A 22,436-nucleotide genomic window follows, 5' to 3' on the forward strand; every position below is an offset into this window, starting at 1 on the left:
TTAAATCTGTATTGTTCCAAGTGACAACAGGAAATGCCGATCCGAAATAATGGTTAGGAATCAGAAGTGTGGTGTTCGGTCAATGCAATACCGTCTTTTTAGAAGATTCGCGGGCAAAGTAGTGTCACTCTGTTACATCGCAAGGGCGTGGTTCGAGAACTTATAAAATGGACATGAAACGTCCAAATTGTGATCATTAGTCTTTGGTCAAGACAGCAGTCATGCAGTAGCGGTCGTAACTTCCAGACGTCCAGAAAGAAGGCAGAAAATGGCATCTTCTTTGAATAGCACAGGGTTCGCCTTACAGAAAGTGTAAGTAAAATTAACTATTCAATTCTCATACTTTACAATTAACAGCCATTACGATACTTCAGAAATAATCCTTCCATTTCAATACTCCATATTTATCTGTTCTAATTTGATATTTTGTTAATAAACTTAGTAATAGTGAATAGCTAGAAAGCCTGAGATCACATTCTAAATAAGGAATCCCTCCTATCCATAAGGAGGAAGTACAGTATATAAATCGTCAGAGTGATAGGAAGTGCAATGCAGTGCTAATTCGTTTGTGTTGTCTTGATAAATTTGTTGCTATGCCAAAAAGGGCACAACAAAATATTTTGGTTTTCGTAAGTGGGATATAACTCGCGATTTTCTCAAAGATAAGCCATCCGCCCTGTTCGTGGTAGAGGGCACGACAGTACTATGTAGCAGAGTGAGTGGATAGGAATACTTCTCTCTATCTCTATTTATAGGTGTTCATATATTAAGACACTAATAGTAATTCATAGCGTGTCAGCCCATGTAGGGCACCGGCCCTTATGCACTATGTTTTCTCTTTCCCTGCTTTGCACACCTTTCATTGATCCTTGCAGTGATGATGAATGTGAGCTACTGCAAATCAATTTGTCATCCTGTTCCCGTTAATTGAAGTTTTATTTTGGACAGTTTTCTTTGTTAAGAGTTTATCCATTATTTCCATTATCAGTTACATTGGCCTATGCAGTATTTTGTTAAGGGGAGTCATTATTAAAATTAAGTACAATTTACATTATCAGTATTTAAAATTTTGTGTATTATTATTATTATTACTATTATTATTATTGTTATAAACTGAGTTTTCACAGGGGATGTGAAACTACAGTCCTGAGAAGAACATAGTCATGCTGTGGCTGCATAGAAACATTTGCCAATGTAAAATTTTCACTAACCGTGCGAGAATCTTACCAGACATTTTGCTAAAAAAAATTGTAAAATTGAGTTTGTGATGGTTTAGACACATCAGAGAATCGGGAACGATAATAAGAAGTTTACATTAAAAATATGAACTGTCAAATGCACAAAATATTAAACGGACATTTCACAATAAAGTCAGAACCCAAACGAACAGGTGAATACCACTCTTAAAATGAGTTTAAAGTCGACAATGCACAATATTTAACAACACCTACACTGCGGAACTGTCAAAACTACTTTCTCAATATGTTTCACAAGTTTAATTTCTTATTGTGTCAGCTTCATTTTATTACAAGATCAGTACTAGGTAGTAGATCTTTCTATAATAAAGAAAGCATTGTTGCAATTCGAATGTTCCACAGCACCAAAGAACAAAGGCTTGTAATAATACACTCTAAACAAATAAGTAATAACATAAGGTACAGTACTACCCACAGCAAAGAAAGAAAGAGAGGAAGGAAAGAGCGAAAGAAAGACAGTCGGATAATCTGCCAATCGGTTAATAGGGTGACGGATTCTACTTACTCCAGCACTATTATGTCAATACCAATTTCAAACCTCGTGCTCTATCTAGCATCCACCTTGGCCTCCACTCAGGGTTGCCAAACGTAAGAATGCTCTGGCTGTAACTCTGTTTAAGTGTATATTACTGCTGATTACTGGCTTTACCTATGGCATGCAAGCTCCTTCACTTAACTGTGCATTGTACATGTGCTGTGTCACATCCTTCGACTTAAGAGGAATAAACAGTGCAGTTTCCCCTGTGTATGGAGTGTACGGCCAAGTGCAACATAGTTTACTACACATATGGTGGAAAATTGTGCACATATTGTTTGGCAAGGCGTTGCTAAACTTTTTGACCCCACCTTTACTTGCCAGTTATTATCAGTTATTGCCTTACAGTGTGCTCCACTCTACCAAATCAAAACCAAATTTCTTAATGATTTAGATAAAGTTACCAGAGGAGCATGCAAAGAGCTTATTGGTCTTCCTCATGACTGCCCAGACGGAATGCTCTACTCCCCTAAAAAATATCGTGGTCTTTCGTTAATGAAAGCATCTTGGGAAGCTTATGTGCAACACATAAATATCTGTAATACTCTTCTTCGTGTTGATGACTCCCATCTCCACAATGTTAGGGACCTTGTAAGTGAAAAAGCTTCTGCTCTGTCAAAATTGAATATCACAGCTATTGATGCTATCAACTGGTCAGGTCGTAAAATCCGTAAACACTTAATAAATGACGCATTCCAAACTTGGACAAACCATACCTTGCGTGGTAAAGGGGTTATTGTTTATAGTGATCTCCCCAAGGCTAACTCATGGGTAAGCAATCGAAAGGGCCTATCTTCCTCAGAATGGACCAATGCTTTAAAAATGTCAAGCAATATTTCAGCGGTTCGTGCAATACCGGGCAGAACTCTAAGCACAACCCGCTGCCGTCATCCAGACTGTAGCGAGCTTGAAACACTTGGACACGTGCTTGGACAATGCCCCAAAGGCGAGCTGCTGATCAATGCTAGACATCATCGTGTACGACATGCTTTGGTGATATCGTTAAAAACTTTAAATTGGGAAATTCATGAGGAAGTACATTGTGTATCATCAGATGGTTCTTTTAGACGGGCAGACATTATTGCTATCAACGGACGCTTAAAACGGGCTCTTGTTCTTGACCCTACTATCCGTTTCGAAAGAAACCTAAATCAGGCCACCGAGATTGATATTGAGAAGAAGTCCATATATGAACCTTGTCTGCTGTATCTTTCTCAAAAGTACAACGTCCCTCTTAAATAATGGTCTGTCATTGGTTTGCTGTTTGGCAGTAGAGGTTCAATCACAAAATTCACGTGGAATTATCTTAAGGAACTTCACATTCCTTTTGATTCTGTAATGTCTATTCTTATAAATATTATCAAGGATTCTCTTCAAATATTACATCATCATCTCTATTTCAATTAATCAACTTATATTTGCCTTCAACAATTAACTTTCTTTTTTCTTTAATGTATCACATCACATTATTATACATGTTTATTGTATTCAGGACCCTTGTGGTCACTCAAAATTCTTTGAGCTGATGTCTATAATTTAGAAATTTATTATTGAGACCAAAATAAAAACAATTTTCCCGTATGTTAACATGAACAGTTCCTTGAGGGTTATGAATATTTTTAAACCAAAATTGTTCAAAATATTCAGAACAAAAAGATGTGGACTGGGTGTAAATGTCATTGGCTTTAAAGCTTAAGTAGCCACCTAAGCATTCTGCAATATATTTTGGGTCCTATCAGCAGCGTAGATGCTGAAAGATTTTTCAGTAAATACAATTTAATGTAGGAAGTAATAAGACAACACGAATGACGGAAGAAAATGTACAGGCGTGTTCCTTCTATGATTTCTTTGTTACGAATTCATGAACATGATTAACAGGGTCATAAATTAAATTAGTACCTCTATGTAAGTATTATTTTAATCCCCAATATTTTCAAAAGACATGACCAATCCTCCTATATTGACGTAGAGTCCATGTCTTCCTTCAAAACGCCACAGAACGCAAAATGACGAATGTATGAAAGCTACAAAATGCTAAATGTTAAAATCAAAATGCTAAATTTCTAAAAATCATAACCCCTAACAATGTAGTCTTTGTAGTTTTGTATAACAGAGTTAATTACTTACAGGCTTTAGCAGTGGATAATCTTCAGAAGCCTCTCTGATGTTCGGAAGGCTGAAGATTCATCTGTGAAAAGAAAAGAAACCAGTAATTATTATGTTCAAAAATTTGTCACTGGATTATATATTCTACTGTATTTATTAATAATTTTAATACACATTAAGATTTAGTAGCCAGTTCGGTATTACTGAGCACAGTTACATTCAATACCCAAGAACTATTCCATTTGCTTAAAGTGCCAGCCATATACTGAAATTGTGTCTTCTGGGAAATAGCTGGTTGAAACAATATTACTAATTTCAAATCTCCAAAATGTTCAACACAGAAAACACCTGATAAACACAAGCTAGATATTTTGATAACTAGTCAATACAGAGGTATACAGGCCAAAGGGGGATGTGAACCCATGCTGCGCTCCTGGCTGTCCATGACAGTGAAGATCGAGAGTTTGTCCCTGGACGTGAAGGAGCTGAATGAATTGAAAGCAGGGGCGTATTTTGGGGACTACCGGGGCTACCGGCGGTAGCCCAAGGAAATTACAAAAGAAAAAGTTTATAATATAACATAATAATTTTCTATTATTATTTTTACCATAGTAATTAAAATTAAAGTAATTGTTAGATTTATATGTGCTCTCTGCTCTCGAAAAGAAACAAGTTGTCAAGGCGGCATCGCTGGAGAAACCGCTTGCTACGTGAGGTAGCCTGTGACCGTTTCGCTCAAGCTGTCCTTCGCACAACTGCCCGTCCCCCCACAAGGAAATTTAAATATTGTCGTTTTCATATTTTATATTTAAAACGTATTTTTAATTTTTCTAAAGAAATTGATATAACGTACATTTTATGAAGCAGTTATGTATTACATTACTGTTAGGTTACTTGATTTTATCGACAGTAATCTCACTAGATAATGTCCGACTTTGTGTCAAGAAGAGATTAAAGAAATTCAATATTACCACTCAGGTTGGGCTCACAGAATAATAATATGGTACAGTCACGGATGATAAATTACTATCTTGGAAATTTCAAGCTCATAGGGAACTTGCACTCTAAATATCATGCAGTCGAATACAGGGGCGTTTTAAATGAAAATAATACTAATTGATCTTATTTCTCATTACGAATGTCATAACAATAGAAACTTGTTAAAACTAGGGTTGCCATAATGAAGAAACAAAGAAACCAGTACATGATTCACAAGTCAATTTGATCGACAGGAAAAAACGCAGGAATTTATAAGAAACTTGTATATATAATTTATTTTTCACATTAATATCACTTGTTTACTTAATGTGGATGAGACTGGCCACTTCAGTGATACACTTTACCTTATCTAGCACACTATTTGGCATGCAATTTACATTATTACCATTTATTTTAGCACCACACCATTCATGTCTGTAGATCACAGTCACAGAACCTTTCATACTTCTCAGAACTGTGAAGAGAAGGAAGGATGAGTTGTGAAGCTAACTGCAGTTTACATTATACTCTATCTGCAGATGCGTTTACTAACTTAAGTGATAATTTGTTTCTTTCTTGTATCCACTGGCCATTCATCAAGGAAAATGATCTTTGAACGTTGGTATTATATCCACGTAGAGAGAAATAACAATTCTACCATTTGCAGCAGTTCTAAGTAGGCTACTGCACCACGGAAATACAACTGCGACAAAAATTTACCGAGATTTCGTGTGAAATCATATTTTTAGAAATTTCCTCTTTGTTGTGCAGTAGGAAAAAATTAAATTTTATCACCTAGTCAGACAGAAGGCTCTTTACTGAGTTCGTAAGATGTATTATCTTGCACCCATTTGAGTATCATTTGAACACTATCTTACAAATTACTGCATTTTTCCAATTTCTGTCCGACTTCATTCAAAATCGTGGACATCAGTCTTTTCTCCCTACTATAAAGCCATGGACTGTCCGAGGCATATGGCAGCCCTTTGTTACAACCCAATGCCAATAAAATTTAATGCATTTTCTCAATTCTCTTCATCAGATCATTTTGAAGGGATATGTGTTTACATTCACAAAAATGTACAAGTAAGCTCTTGAAGGATGTTTAAGTTACATTCAAACAATATAATTTATTGTAAACAATAAATGCATAATATTCTAAATTGTAAAACTTTAATTAATAATATAATTTGTTTATATCTACATTTTATACGGTTATATTACTGAATCATCAATCAATGCAGAGAACTTAAATTGTACAACAAGAGAGTGAACTGGGCATCAGCAGAAATATTTAAATGATCCTTATTAATGTTTGAATATGTCTTGAAATGTTTATGAGATGCCACAGAAACTAGTAAAATGTCATAAGTACGCCTCAAAATTGATGTTTCTATTTCGATAAATAAGATGATGAAATCAAGAAACTGCTGTAATGGAATTGAAAACTGGCAAAGCTATAGGAAGTTTTACAGGTTTTCCCGATTGCAAGGTCATGGGGATTGTGTCAGTCTTCAGTCTGGGCATTGCACACACGTACTCCGTGCCAAAGGTGAGTGTAAGCTCACGTCTATCACGTGTGTTGTGGGGGAAAGGCGTCATATGACACAGCTTCTCTCTGGTGCTGACCAGCCTGTACAGCTACCACATTGCCCCTGATGTATGGGACGATCCCCAGCCAGAGTGAGGATTTTGATTACTTAAAAAATTATCTATAAAAGACCCAAAAAGTTATATTATAATGGCTAGAACCCGGAATTTTAGGTGCTAAAAGTTAATATTGTTCCTCGCTATAGTTTAATATAAAAACCATGCCCCCACTTCTTTGAGATGCCATTCTTGTCATTCAGTATTTTCCCTTCGGTACTGCTAGAGGTCTCTAATCCTCTTAACCACCACTTACAAACTAGCGCACGATTTACAAGATCATTGCCATACCTCCACTTCATTGAAATGCCATTCTTGTCATTCAGTATTTTCCCTTTGGTATCGTTAAAGGTCTTTAATCCTCTTAACATCACTTACAAATTAGCACACGGTTTACAAGATCCATTGCTCAGTCCTTCTGACTCTGTTGTCTATTATTACATAACGGACTCTTGTGAACTAAGCTTAAAACTCTCCTCTCGGGCACTAGGCCTACTTCTATTCATCTACACTCAGTGACATTCTTAACTTTTAGGACATAAAATTTCGGGCTGTAATAATGACTTGAAATGATGAAAAAACAGACCTAAAAACAAACAATACTATGCATAAGTAGTCAAAATACTACCTTAAATTAACAGCTCTTCAGACTGTCTACTATGGTATTCCCATATAAAAGTATAAAAATTTCCCACACGAACACAAATTTTCCCACAACTTACAGTGTGAGCTACAATAAAATAATTAATTAGGTCATAATTAAACATTCAGCTACAATAAAAGAGAAGGGTGGATGTACCAACCACCAAATCTCCTCCACATCTAGCACATGTATCCCAATAACGGAAACTAAAATGGATGCTGGTGACTTCAAAGGTGCTCTAGTTCAATTCTTTTATTTGGAAGCAAAGCGTACAACTTAGCTGAGAGCTTCATGTGCTATTCTATTCTCCTCTTCCTTTTGACATGACTATCGAAAAAAATCCTTCCAAGTTCTGCGTTTGAATGAAGTAGTGTCAGTACTAATTTTGCGAGTTTTTCTATATTGGGAAATTTTACTTCGTCATTGAAGACTAGCTTAAATTAGGCCTACTAAAAAAAATCATTTTAAATTGAAAAATGATAAAAAAAGCTCTCTAAATTTAAAAAATGACTTCAAAGAATTAAAACAGCGAAAAATGACCTAAGAATGACAAAAACTCTACATTTCTGTAACCAGCAGCTCATATCCAAAATGTATTTATTTACAGGCATTGCAAAGAATGTAAAAAAATAGAAAGATGACATGTCATCAAAATCCGCGCCCTGACCGTAACCATAACCATTTATTACATGCACTAGATCATGGGACATGTCATATTTACAAACTAATAGAGAGTTAGATAATACACAAGAGTATATCGCCATATTCATCTTCGTGGACTGTCCTGGCTCAGTACTCCAACATTTACCAAATCTCTTCTATAATGTGTCCGACATTTCCATGCTGACCACTGTTCATCCTCTTCACATGTTCACTCCACTTTGGTTCATATTTTATCTGCTCATTGACAGGTTCGTGTTCTAATTATTTTCTTATTTCATTTCTAATCTGGTCCACTCATGAGCATCCTTTTATTGTATGCAAAAATTTAATTTCTGAGGATTCTATACGGCTTTAATCTTCATGTTAATTACATTACCCACCATTCACTTTCCTGAGAAGTAAGTGTCGTCATACATATGTAAAATTTTAGCTGAGTTGCTTTTCTAGTTCATTTTGCCCATAATCTTTTAATAATGTACTACACATTATCTGGTATATTGTATGAGATTCCTCACCAATATTAACAGCATCAAAATGACAATAGAAGAAAAAGCACTGATTCAATATGAAAAACTTATCAGGTTACCAGGAAACAATTGGCATTCATACAGTCCTCTCTGTAGATTGAAAACTCAAAAAAGTTTCATATCCATTGTTCAAGAATTAAAACAGAAAATCAATATCCCAAATTTAAAAGAAAACTTACAAATTAAACCAAAGCCCTTCACTCTATTAAATATAGAATATAATCTAAATTTAACAGAAGAAATACTGATATCAGAAGTAAACACTGAAATAATGGAACAATTGTCTTTAGAGACAATTAATATTAGGTACCCTCCACAAATCTGGCTTCATTTATACACTGACGGATCCTTGATCTCCAGAGAACAAGGTGCCGGTGCTGGTGTTACGTACTGTCTCTTCTTACTTTATAGATCTCTTGGATATGGAACAACAAGTTTTGAGTGTGAAATAATTGCAATACGTGAAAGTCTCAGGAATCTTCTATGCCACATCAATAAATTTAAGAATGCAGTTATATTGTCAGACTCCAAAGCAGCTATTCTATCAATAGTCTCTAAACACACACCTTCATCTCAAACAGCAGAAATAACTAAAATGCTCTCTCAATTAATATCACTCAATAAAAGAATTGTATCCCAATGGATACCATCCCATCGTGGAATCCTGGGAAACGAGAATGCGGATGCTTTAGCAAAGAAGGGCAGCACTGCTACTTACAGACCTGTTACTAAATCTACGTATTACTCTGTGAAAAGATTTATTAAATCTACATACTTAGACTTCAACAAACAAAATTTGATAACACAATCCCAAGGGAAAAAATGGAACTCTCTGCATCAAAATCCACAGTTAATTCCCGATTTACCACGAAAATCGTCTGTAGCTGCATTTAGATTGGCAACAGGCCATGATTGTTTGGCCAAACACCTGCATAGAATTGGAATATATCAGTCCCCTAACTGCCCATTGTGCAACTCAAACCAAGAAATGGATTCGGAACACCTCATAATCTGTGCTTCAGTGGCTGGCCATGATAATATCTTTGAAAAATATTGGAGTGGGAGAGGTCAAATGACTTTACTGTCAAACGCCTGGCATTAGAAAACAACAACAACATTATCTGGTATAGCAGAGGAGGCAAGATCTGCCCTGCGACCTTATCATGTGCAGTCACCAATGGGTATAAAGGGTCAAGACAGGTTTTAGTCTGAGATGAAATTCCATGTTGGTAGATTTGTACAGTGGCGGCTGATTGGCTGAGGCAAGTGAGGCTGGGCCTCAGTCACTTTGTTTTCTTAAACTCAAAATTTTAGTGGTTTTTAGTCGTATATATCATAGCTATTATATAAGTTCTTTCAATGAAGCATATAGAGTTGTAGAAGTAGAAAACCTTGTGATGTATATAGACCTGTCTTGCAGTAAAATTTGTTCCTGAAGCCAGGATCACTCATGCCGTGTCTGGCTTCTGCATTTCCCCGGGTTCTATGGTTGCACTGGGAAAGCTGAAACTGAGATACATTTCTTGTGGCCTCGTGGCCTAGCAGGTATTCCCCCACCCATCAGCCTTCACTTCTCCCATTCAGAACTCGGTTCTTGTCAATGCCTGTCTCAAGTGTCGGTTGGGATGAGAATAACAGTGGTGAATCGTCATATGGTCCACTGTGGTTATGTGTTTCGGGAAAATAGTAAATAGAAGTCTTATGGCCATGCCGTAATAGTTTTGAATTTTGTCTATAACTGAGTCAGTTAGCCTCCCCTTTCCTAATAAACCCTTACCATCCGATAATTTTTGTCCCTTCACACTGGTTTTCAGTCTCCTCAAAATGCCCATGTGGCCTATGCACTCTAATTTTCTAATTTGTACATCATTCCCATGTGGTTTCAATTCCTCAACAGCATTGAATGACTTAGAGTCCCATCTCCTAAATATTTCACATATCTCACATTATATGAACTGAGTGACCGATTGAAAATGTTCGTCACACCTGCAACCTCCACTCCACCACTTGACCCACTGTAATTACATTCACAATCGGTTTCATGTTTATTTGTTGTTCTACCTTCACACCTACAATGTTTTGATAATATAGCAACATCAATTACCTTGCCAGTGTCCACACTAGTTGCCGTCACAACGCCATTTAGTGAAATGTGGCCCCTTTTCTGCCACGTCCCATCAAAGGCAGCTGATATGCCTCTGACATTATCATTTTCTGCAACTGCTTCTTCCACAGCAACCTTCATGTTATGTAATGCAACATTTTCAATCGCAGATCCAATTATTATGTTATATCTAGTAGACCTGGTTGGAGGAGGTGGCAAATTCAAAATGCCACATAAAGTCTCTCCACCTGTCTTACCTTTTCCTATAGCCCTAAGGCCATACATAGTCAAACATTTACTGTGTATAGTGTACACTGTTATTGGGTTTATCTTTGAAATATCAATAGATGAAGAGTTGTAAAAATTTACACCATACTCACAGTATTTACATTTTAAAACTAATTCTGCAGCAAGACCAATATGCTTTTTTACCTCAAGAGATATCCCACCTTTGCCACAGCCTTTACAGAATACATTATTTTGCAGTACACTAGATAATATGCCAACATCTATAACCCCATTGGTATCACTAACACTGTGTTCTTGTTTCAGGGTTTCATACCTGATTTTAGAATCTTCAAGTTTCTTTCCTGATGCACAGCCATTATTTACAGATTCACACTGACCACATGTGCTAGAGGGTTGTAGGTTAGAATTCACCTTACTAACAGTGTTCTTACGTTTACCAACATTTCTTCTCTTCTTAAATACTTTCAAACTACTTTTGTAACCCATATTGTAAGAAAATATCACAAAATGCACCTCCATAATGCAACTGAACTGTATCGTAACACAATTAATAATAGAACTCCGTACAGCACGTGTATAACATCACAACACTGTAAACAAATCCGTTGCTACGAAACAAAGCACAGACGGTAAACCAGGTGTGCCAATACACATAAATTCCCTACAATGAAAAAATTTCGCACATAAGGCGCAAAATTTGAAACTAACATAGTAGTATCACAGTCTAGTATATACAGTCGCGAAGCTCAATACGTAGTAAATATGCAAACATTAGATAGTTGCTCACCACTAGGATCGCTAATATCGCCTCATTACAGGCAATACAAAATAGTACCGTCACAGTCTATTGTTTCTAGCACCCTCAAAACTCAAGCTTCGTGACTGTATATAGTAGACTGTGGTAGTATGCTAGATGAACAGGAGACAAGCCCATAGACGGAGTAATGGGGGCCACTGCCCCCCCAACTTGTCTGATCTCTTTTTTTTTTTTTTTCTATTATTCTATTGAATTCAAAATATCTTTTTTCGTTTTGTTTATGATTAAGTTTTTGTGCTTAAATTGATGAATTAATGTCTTCTGATCATGTGCCCGGACTATAATACTGTATTTATTTTAAATTTCTGAATGTATAAGAATTCCTATACTACCTCATTTGAGGAATGGAAGCACTGTAATGTTTCTTTCGTAACAGCCTGTACTATTGTCTTTGAAGTCTGCAGTTGTTGAGGCCACCACTTGGAAATGTATGAATAACATACTGCACGACAATGCAGGAAAAAGAAAAGTGATCCCAGTATAATGTGTAAACTTAAAAAATGAGATTAAATAAAATAATTATTAGAAATTACATTTCATATATCTTCGGAAGGTAAGCTTCATATAAAAATATTTCTGTTAGCACTGTTACGTAGTTTTATTGATGTATGCATGTGTTTCTTCACGAGAGAGAAAAAGAGGGAGATTGTTTTAAGTTATGCCCTATTATAATTTGTAGCAGACCTACAGTTCAAGCCCTATACATCTCGGTTTGAAACATCGCCGATATGGATGTAACACTGTAAAAAAAACATGCCCCTCCCCCCGAAAATCCTTTATTAACTGATCATATTCCAATATACTGTACCACAGTCAAGCTATAACGGAGGAGGAGGTAATTAATTATGTCTTCCTTTGCCTCCCCAAGGAAATGGTTCTCTCTCCGCCTATGGACACGCCCACTTAAATGTCACTGTTCATTTAAACCGAAAAAAAAAAACATACTTAGGAATCAGATACAAACTTAAATCATGGCTCATCTGAAAGATAAATGAAAAATGAAAAATTCAAGATTTTTTGGCTTACCAGGTTCCCTTAAATTTCAGTGTTTTTTTTAAAATGAACTAATCGCTGTTAGTCTTTTTTTTTCCAGTTCACTTTACGTTAAATGAAAGTCCTCTGAAAATGCTATAGACGGAGCCAATAAACCAATTTTTCGTAAAATTGCAATGAGCACCTTCTGCATGTATACCCTTCTTATAATAAACATTGTAACCTGGACTGTTAAAATGTGACGTCTGCTTGAAAATTTTAACACCAACTCAATATTTGAGTTTACTGGGTCCTTTCCTTTAAAAGCCATTACTTTCGTTTTCGTCAGTGCTGTATTAAATAAAATAAATGACTATAATATTAAATACGACACAAATACAAATACACAAAATCTGGAACTTAATTTTAGAAAACTACAGGCTGAGCCATCTTCAGCTAAAAGGACCATTTGCAGTGTGTAAACCAAATACTTGTAAAATTGTAGAATAGACTCCTCATCTAACTACTCTGAATTATCTTGAAGACAAGATCTAAGATAGAGCAATTCTAAGAATTCATCAGTGCTATAGAAACAGTGATATAATAGCAAACTGATTTGTATAGACCTATTTATTTACTCTCATAATCCTTTATTCGTCTTTTCGTTTTTGACAACTCAAGTTATCAATTCTCTTACTTCTGTAACCATACACTTCTTGTCCAGTCGTTGGCTACTGCAGAATTAAGGCTGAAATATTCCCAGCCACTTTTGATAGTACCTCTGATTGAGGTTCTGGCTGATATGTACATCTATTATCAGACAGTACATCTCACTTGACAATATGTGCCAGAGGAAGAACAATTGTTTGTATCATATAATTCTGAAGTCTGATTAGTGTAATATGTAGCTAGTCGGCGATGTATGCAATGGAGGGGGAAAGAAATTGGTCACCTACCCAATTATCTTCTGGCTTAGTTGCTTCATGAGTGATGACTTATTGGTGTCACTTATGAGATTCAGACCTGTCTTCGGACAGCTGACAAAGCAACAACTTTTGATAGGCTCAAAAACTTTTATCTCATGTAAAGTCTGTCAGGAATGGTGGAGAAGCTCATTTTTTTTTGCCGATTGCTATAGACTTATTCCACTTTAAGAAAAACGCATTGAGCATATAGGGCTGTTCGATCAAATGACCAGTTGTCACAGAAACGCCTACCTACCACACAGCTTCTACAATGTACTTTGCAAGGTCCATAAAACCAATAACTTTTTCTTAATGTGGAATGTTCTATAGTAAAGCATGCGGTAATCTCAGCCCTTTCGTTCTCGTTTTCTAAAAAAAGTCTCCTCCGAGTAGCCAATTTGGATGTTCTTTTCTTTAACATTTTATTGGGCTCTAGCATCCATATGCTTGAGGGTAAAGGGTGTCCTTTGGACTGCAGTTAGAATTTGGTGACCTCTCTGCTCTACATACATCAGCTTTCTTCCCGCTGCACATTCGGCAGAGTTATGGTGGTGAGAATCTTCACAGATGGATAGATTACAACCTTGGACTTGTTTCGAAAATAGACTTCTATTTGGGATTCCGATTTTGCTGCTCCTGCGTCTGATGTGAGTCACGGGTGAATGCAACACCGCGCCCCATTCCTCTATTGCGTCATTAGGCCTATATACCTACGTCGTCCATTTTCCTACAACTCCAACCACGTAATCCCTCATACATGCACTTCTTCCCTGAAGAAGATGGCAGAGCTAGCCGTCGAAAGATTGGAATCTAATCTCCAACTCACCTGGCTGAGAACCCAAGAAGAGTTATTCTATATCAAACGCCGGGAAAGCCTCAAGTCATACTAATTTATTTGTTGGTTCACTACCCAGTATCTTATTCACCTACTCAAGTGCTCACTAGTACACTTTCTCGTCAATGTTTTTCCTGTACCATCTGATAATTTCGAAATGTGTTGCAGGGAAGCGTGTGTGTGTGTGTGGGTCAGACATTTGGCTGCAGAACATGTGGTTGATCCTTAGTGTCCTGCTGCAGAACTTCACCTTCAAGCCGGCACCAAACCAGAAGCTTCCAGACCTCATCAAGGTGCATGGTTTCCACCAGACATCACCAGATTTCTGGTTCTGTCCAGTGCCACGGGTGTGAACCTTTGCACAAGTGATTCTCAAACGACAACCTGTAGGCAATCCTCTCAGAGCTTTTCACTTAGGACACATGCATATGAAATTTAGCAGAGGAATCCTCGTCATTACTGATTACTTTCCAAATTAATGTGAAGTTTAGCTGGGTGCGAAATCACGAACTTTGAATATTTGATTTACATTTGTTGGAATAGAAGCAGTCCTGCAGAACAGAAGGATAACTTCCATGGGTTGGAGTTTGAGAAACTGTTCACTGCGGGAAAGCCACGTTACACCTGTGTTTAAACATAGCTACAAGCTTCAAACACAGATAGCTGGAAAAATAATAAGAATGTGTTTTATGCTGTTTATATGAAGAGGCTAGCAGTAACTAGAGAGTATTGCTATTTATTGAAGGTAAATGTTCTGTGAAGTTCTAATTGGATACAGATAAACAGATTGTTTCATAATTTAGATGATGTAATACAGAGCAGTGCCTTACAAGAGGTGTCGGTATGCAGCTGAGTAAATACAGGGAGGCTGATGCTGATGACTTCAAGAGAAACAATTATCATTTCGAAAGATTAACATTTCTCAGAAATAATTATTTTTTAGACATTCGTTTCATGGTGACGACTTTTCGATTCTCATTTTAGCATAAAAAATTCATTGAATTCTGCATCCATATATTAGCGTGCTTAAAAAGTAAATTTCCATGCCTGAAGTACTTTTAAGCACACTAATTAGAAATACTGAAAACATAAATTCCAATTATTTATTTATTATAAATATTCTCAACACAATTATTTAAAATTGAAATTACATTTGGAGATTTGATATATAAATTATTCACTTCCAAATCACTCACTTTTCTAATTACATTTATCACTTTCATTGTAATAATTGTATATTCCAAATTACATAACAAGCAGAAAACAACTTCATAACAACCAGCAAAACAATCACTACATATCCAAAGGCCATGAAATCTATCTCTTTTTACATGAATATAATACTCTTTCGTCTTCAACATCATAAGTTCGCCATTGCGAGATAACAAATCAACAATTTCATTCTCTTTAAAATATAAATACATTTAGGATTCTCGAGTGACTGTTCAAAATATTTTGCACGAAATACATGCGGAACCAGTGTTTTAAGCACTTGCCGTGTTGGACAATCTTCACTTGTCATGCTTAAAATGCTATTATTTCGCAACTTGTTGCATAAATAGCAATTATAATTGTGATTATTTTTATCCCTTTATCTTTTAAACACATTTACAAACACCCATTTTGTAAACATGTCCACATTATTATTTTCAGTTGCAACAAATAATTTTGCATAATGTTTTTATTACATTTATGGTTCAAGAGTATTTTAATGCTTTAATTAATAATAAATCAGTTTAAGTAATGTATATTTTGCAAGACGCATGCTTCACCCTAAGCCTGAACACTGCGGGGACAGCGTGACTGTTATCAGGGAAGACTACACAGGTTCTAACAAACTTAATTACCATTCAGCTCATGCAATCTGTGGTTTTTTTTCGAAACTAATTTTGAAGCTATTGATGTTACTGACGTAACACTCTTTAATTATCAACTTCAAATATCAAGGTTTAGGACAACATCCTCCAAAATCTTCTGCTGAAAAGGTAGAAAATACAGGGAGAAGCTAAGTGACGAAAAAATTAAGAAATCAAGAAAAGAATGCACAGCAGAAACCACTTTAAGAAAGAAATGGTCTAGAGTGCAGAAGAAAAAATAAACTGAAAATGATAGTAAATTACGAATGAGAAAGTACAGAGAGAAATTAAAGGCTGAAGCAATGTTAAGAGATGTTGGATATGATTCACATACAAGTCTCAGTCATTGGGGAAGACAGTACATCAAGCACAAAGGTCATTACCAACATCTCCAAGAAAGAAACGTGCTGTTGTGAAGAAACTTGCTGAGAAGTTTGGAGTCATAGAAACTTGCGAAATTAAGCAGAAGGAAGGTGAAAACTCTCATGATTATTCAGCTGTTTCACAATTTTACGAAAGTGGTCTAGAGTCTACTGTACTTCCAGAGCACAAAGATTTTGTCACTTTCATCATTAAAGATCCAGAAAAAGAAAGAAAACAGAAGAGAGTGTTCATGATGACAGCAATGGAAGCATATAGTTATTAAAAGTGAATACGCAATGTTCAATTAAAAAATCTAAGTTTGCTAGTTTACGACCAAAATACAGTATATACGTCCAGTTTCTGAAAAAGATAAAAATGTTTGCTGTTGTCAAATGTGGACCTTCTTACTGACGGATTATGCAAGTGCACTGGAATATGCTTTCTACTAATAAATTATTAGAAATGTCCACATGTGACTAGAATATCGCATGCTACTTGGAAAGCCAAATGTAGTAATACTGAACAGTTTATAACAAATCTATTCCCAGATAGTACAGGTGGACAGACACATAAAATGGAGGCAGTCACCTGTCCTCCTGAAACTGCAAGAAATATATTGATCAGACATCTTAAGGGTTTATGCAAACTATGTTTCTATGCAAAAACACAACTGCAAGAAATAAAATATCTGAAAGGAAATCTTACAACCTAACATGCTGTAGGCTATTACAAAAAGATTTTGCAGAAAATGTTGGAATAAAACACAAGGATGAAATGTCCACACATTGAGTGAACAAGGGTATTATCACATTTTCAGCTGTTTTGAATACTTTAAACAGCACAAAATCATATGCATTGGTCACTGATGATGTGTAACATGTAAAAGGTGCAGCATTAACATTCAACAGAACCATATTGGAAGATGCCATGCACAGCGAAGAACAGAATATTTCCACATTCTGTTTGTCAAAAAAGTGTACAATATCGTCTTGGAAAACTCTACAATATCTACTAAGTCCAGGAGAATCGTCCATTTATATTCTAATACTTATTTTTACTGTTCTGATCGTAATTTAAATACGATAAATTTCTTCCATAAGTTAAAAAGAGATAAATGTAATTTCCAGTGATTATGTCAGTAACAAGTGAATGTTACATCAGTAATATTATTTGAAATGTCTGTTTTGCATGTTATTTACATTTAACAAAAGTGTTAATGATCATAAAAAAGGTAACCAACTGTATATCAGATTCATAAATTATACAGTATTCATATTGCCTTTTTACTATGTAACTTCACAGAAATTCATCATTAAACATATCATATCAATGAAATCATATCCCACTATCATGAAAAGCGGGGTGCCCCAGGGTTCCATACTTGGCCCAATTCTATTTCTCCTGTATATAAACGACCTTCCGTCAAGGATAACACAAGCTAAAACCGTTCTCTTTGCAGATGACACCAATATTGTTTTCAATGCTCTTAATAAAAATAATTTACAGGAGAAAATAAATGAAACCTCAAGACAACTAGAACAGTGGTTAGCTAGCAATAGACTAAAACTGAATGTCAGTAAAACCGTTTGTATGTATTTCAGTCAGAAACAACTACATGACTCCATTGAAATACTACTTAATAATACTGGAATAAAGGACGTCGATTGTACAAAATTTTTAGGGATATGGATTGATTCCAACCTCACGTGGGAAAGTCATATTCAATTCTTAACTGATAAACTAAGTCGTTTGTGTTATGCTTTCCATGTCCTAACCAATATAACTCCCAAGGAACTACTTAGAGCGGTTTACTTTGGCTATGTTCACTCTGTATTATCATATGGGATAATTATCTGGGGGTCATCATCAAAACTTGCACAAGTGTTTAGACTGCAAAAGAGAATATTGAAAATTATAAAGAAAGTACCTATTCACTCGGATAGTAAAAAAATATTCAAAGAGTTTGATATTTTGCCCCTACCTTGATTTACATTCTTGAAACAGTCTGTTTCATCCACCAAAATTATGATAGTTTTAAAATAAACTCTGATTATCACAACTACAGCACAAGAACATGCAATAATTTACATTTTAATCATCATAGGTTATCCAAAAGCTCAATAGCTTATCACATACAGGGATAAGACTTTACAACAAACTCCCTGTTGAAACTAAAGCCCTTAGCTATGCTAGATTTAAAAAGTCAGTGAAACATATTTTACTTTTCCACATGCCTTTTACTGTCAATGAGTATCTTAGTTTAGCACTCCAAATTTAGCTTACAGTAGTTAGTATCTCCTTTTGTGTTTACTGCTCTTTTCTATCTGATTCATGTCCGGGGTGAGACTGCCCAAGAAGATAAGGAAACCAAGAACCTTGTACAAGTAATGGTCTGAAGAAAACTGTGGAGAATTGACTTCATTACTGAATGTGTTGATTGTATATTATTTGTATATTATTGTAGACATCTTGTATGTCGGAAAAACATGTATGTAACCGCATATTTATTATGTATTCACTCTGACGATGCCATGAAATCATTGTATTTCCTAAGGCTAATAAATATCTATATCTATATCTATTATAAAATCTATGTCCATATCATGTTACGTCAATAATAATAATTCATTATGAGCTGTTTTAAAAGTCATTATAGAAAACCCATCAAACAGAAGAGCACGAAGGGTTTTTTAAATTACAGGGGCAATGCCTGCATGAAATCAATGTGAACACGATTGTCCCTGGTTTAGATCCATGACTAAATATACTGAAAGAGATTTGTAGCTTGTAATTATTGTGATCATAGACACCTGCAAAATTAAGGGTCATAAAAACTTTTCTAAAAACGTATGCTACATGATTGTGAAACTTGGACTTTCACTGTGAGAGAGGAACAGAGGTTAAGGTTGTTTGAGAATAATGTGCTTAGGAAAATATTTGGGGCTAAGAAGGATGAAGTTGTAGGAGAATGCAGAAAATTACACAATGCAGAACTGCACACATTGTATTCTTCACCTGACATAATTAGGAACATTAAATCCAAATGTTTGAGATGGACAGGGCATGTAGCACATATGGGCAAATCCAGAAATGCATATAGAGTGTTAGTTGGGAGGCCGAAGGGAGAAAGACTTTTGGAGAGACCGAGACATAGGTGGGAGGATAATATAAAGATGGATTTGAGGGAGGTGGGATATGATGGTATGTATGTTCAACTATGTAAGCAAGTTTTAATCCTTGAGTGTAAGAGAAGGCCTTAACTCTGCCAGGTTAAATAAAGCCATTATTATTATTATTATTATTATTATTATTATGAAGTTTATTAGGTATGACGTTATTTAATTTATTATTAGTGTAGAAGGCAATATTCATATTGTGTTTTTTGAGGAAGTTGTTCAATTGATTAGAAACTGGTCCAAAGTACATCATGCTTGTTCATGTTTTTAGGGGTTATCGGTTCAAGGAAAGTGTGTTGAGTTCTTACGTTTTTGGAGGAGGCTGTTTACTGTATGTTTTTGGAAACAATTATCTTGGGCTAAACAGATAATATAATTATATTCTTTATTATAATTAGATTTACTTAGTGGAATAGTTAATAATCTATCAATGAGGAAACAAAATTTACTAATTTTATGAGTTTCTGGGTGGTTACAAAGCTGTGTATAGAATGATTATTGGAGGTTGGTTTCCATTATATGTCAAAGTTAAAACGGAAATGTTTTATAAAAGTTTTGAGGTCTAGAAAGTTTATTGATCAGTTAACAGCTGACTGGGAGGTGATTGGGACGTAACCTTTGATAATAAGTTATCCTGGAAACAACAAGTGGAGAAAATTAGCTCCCAAACTTCAAACCAACTGAGGATCCTAAAACGCCTTCCAGGATGCAAATGGGGATGTGCTCGCTCAACTTTAAGCACTACATATCAAAAGTATGTTCTTCCTGGAATGTAAAGCACACAATCGGGCAGCTCTAAGACTGTAAAAATAACTGCTGTGGATGCCATGTTGACCCTCAGAGAGATCCATGCTGTTGTATGAAGAGCTAATCAGACTATCGGATGGTCAATACTGGTACAAATACGAAAATAAGAAAGAAACCCCAAAACACAACATGGATTTGTGAAGAAAGTACATCAGCTAAAAGAACAATATTCAATTATATCAAATGAACCCCAACCCATAATACAGAATCCAACTGAAATAGAATCCCATGACTGCTTCACAGACCTAAACCAAAGTGTTTTTAAAAAAGGAACGGACACAATGAGTCTAAAGCTTTTGGCCTTGGAGACTATCAACAGTAAATACCCAGAACCCGAATAGCTCAAAATATACAGCTACATCTTCACTTTTTATAAATTTAAATTTAACAGAAGAAATACTGAAATCAGAAGTAAATACTGAAATACTGAAACAATTGTCTTTAGAGACAATTAATTTTAGGTACGGTACCCTCCACAAAACTGACTTCATTTATACACCGATGGATCCTTGATCTCCAGAGAACAAGGTGCCGGTGCTGGTGTTATGTGCTGTCTCTTCTCACTTTATAGATCTCTTGGGTATGGAACAACAAGTTTTGATGGAGAAATCATTGCAATAAGTGAAAGTCTCAGGAATCTTCTATGCCACATCAATAAATTTAAAAATGCAGTTATATTGTCAGACTCCAAAGCAGCTATTCTATCAATTGTCTCTAAACACACACTTTCATCTCAAACAGCAGAAATAACTAAAATGCTCTCTCAATTAATATCACTCAATAAACGAATTGTATTCCAATGGATACCATCCCATTGTGGAATCCTGGGAAACGAGAATGCGGATGCTTTAGCAAAGAAGGGCAGCACTGCTACTTACAGACCTGTTACTAAATCTACGTATTACTCTGTGAAAAGATTTATTAAATCTACATACTTAGACTTCAACAAACAAAATTTGATAACATAATCTCAAGGGAAAAAATGGAACTCTCTGCATCATAATCCACAGTTAATTCCCGATTTACCACGAAAATCGTCTGTAGCTGCATTTAGATTGGCAACAGGCCATGACTGTTTGGCCAAACACCTGCATAGAATTGGAATATATCAGTCCCCTAACTGCCCTTTGTGCAACTCAAACCAGGAAATGGATTCGTAACACCTCAAAATCTGTGCTTCAGTGGCTGGCCATGATAATATCTTTGAAAAATATTGGAGTGCAAGAGGTCAAATGACTTTATTGTCAAATGCCTGGCATTAGAAAACAACAACAACTATTTATAAATCCATCGGATCATTCAAAACAGCGTTTGATGGAGAAATCAAGCCATTCAAACAGCATTAAACCAACTTCTACTGCATCTTGAAAAATTCTCTAAGACTGTCATCCTGAGTGATTCAAGATCTGCCATAGAATCAATTGGTGCAATTGAGCCTGCTGCATCAGTGGAGATTCATGACTGCTGCGAGACACTGAGGAAACTCAAATTAGCTCCCTGTGGATCCCTGGACACTGTCACATTTCTGGCAATGAACAGGCAGATACATTAGGAAAAAAGCTGCCATGCTCACTAGTTGCTTCAAATCAGTATCATACCACTGCTCTAAACTCTACAAATGAAGGAACAATACCTCATGAGTTTAGAATCAAACTGGAAGACTTTTTTACATGGCCAAGACAAGAAGCTCTATCAGTTTGGGTTACTTCAAACGCCCACCTGCATGCTCTGTAATCTGGATGAAGATATGGACAGGGCCCACTTAATGTGATGCCTGGCCCTTCGCAGAACAGAAACTATTGGGAAGCCTGGATTAAGATAATGAATGAGATGGACAATTGATGACTATTTGTTAATGTTCCATGCCATTAGAGAAATAAATAAATATTACCAATTCCTTTCATGATTTACACCCTATCATAACGTTCACCTCCGAG

General features: G+C 35.8%; 1 protein-coding gene across 1 annotated transcript in view; it reads right to left on the bottom strand.

Moving 5' to 3' along the window:
• LOC138710117 (uncharacterized) overlaps positions 1-22,436 on the bottom strand; it is a 131,496-nt gene that overhangs the window by 41,046 nt on the left and 68,014 nt on the right. The window contains exon 4 of the mRNA XM_069840752.1: positions 3,919-3,979. Within this exon, the coding sequence (XP_069696853.1) occupies positions 3,924-3,979 (56 nt within the window). The 3' untranslated portion in view covers positions 3,919-3,923. The remainder of the gene's footprint in view (positions 1-3,918; positions 3,980-22,436) is intronic.

This window comes from Periplaneta americana, chromosome 12, assembly GCF_040183065.1.
Source record: "Periplaneta americana isolate PAMFEO1 chromosome 12, P.americana_PAMFEO1_priV1, whole genome shotgun sequence".
Lineage (NCBI taxonomy): Eukaryota > Metazoa > Arthropoda > Insecta > Blattodea > Blattidae > Periplaneta > Periplaneta americana.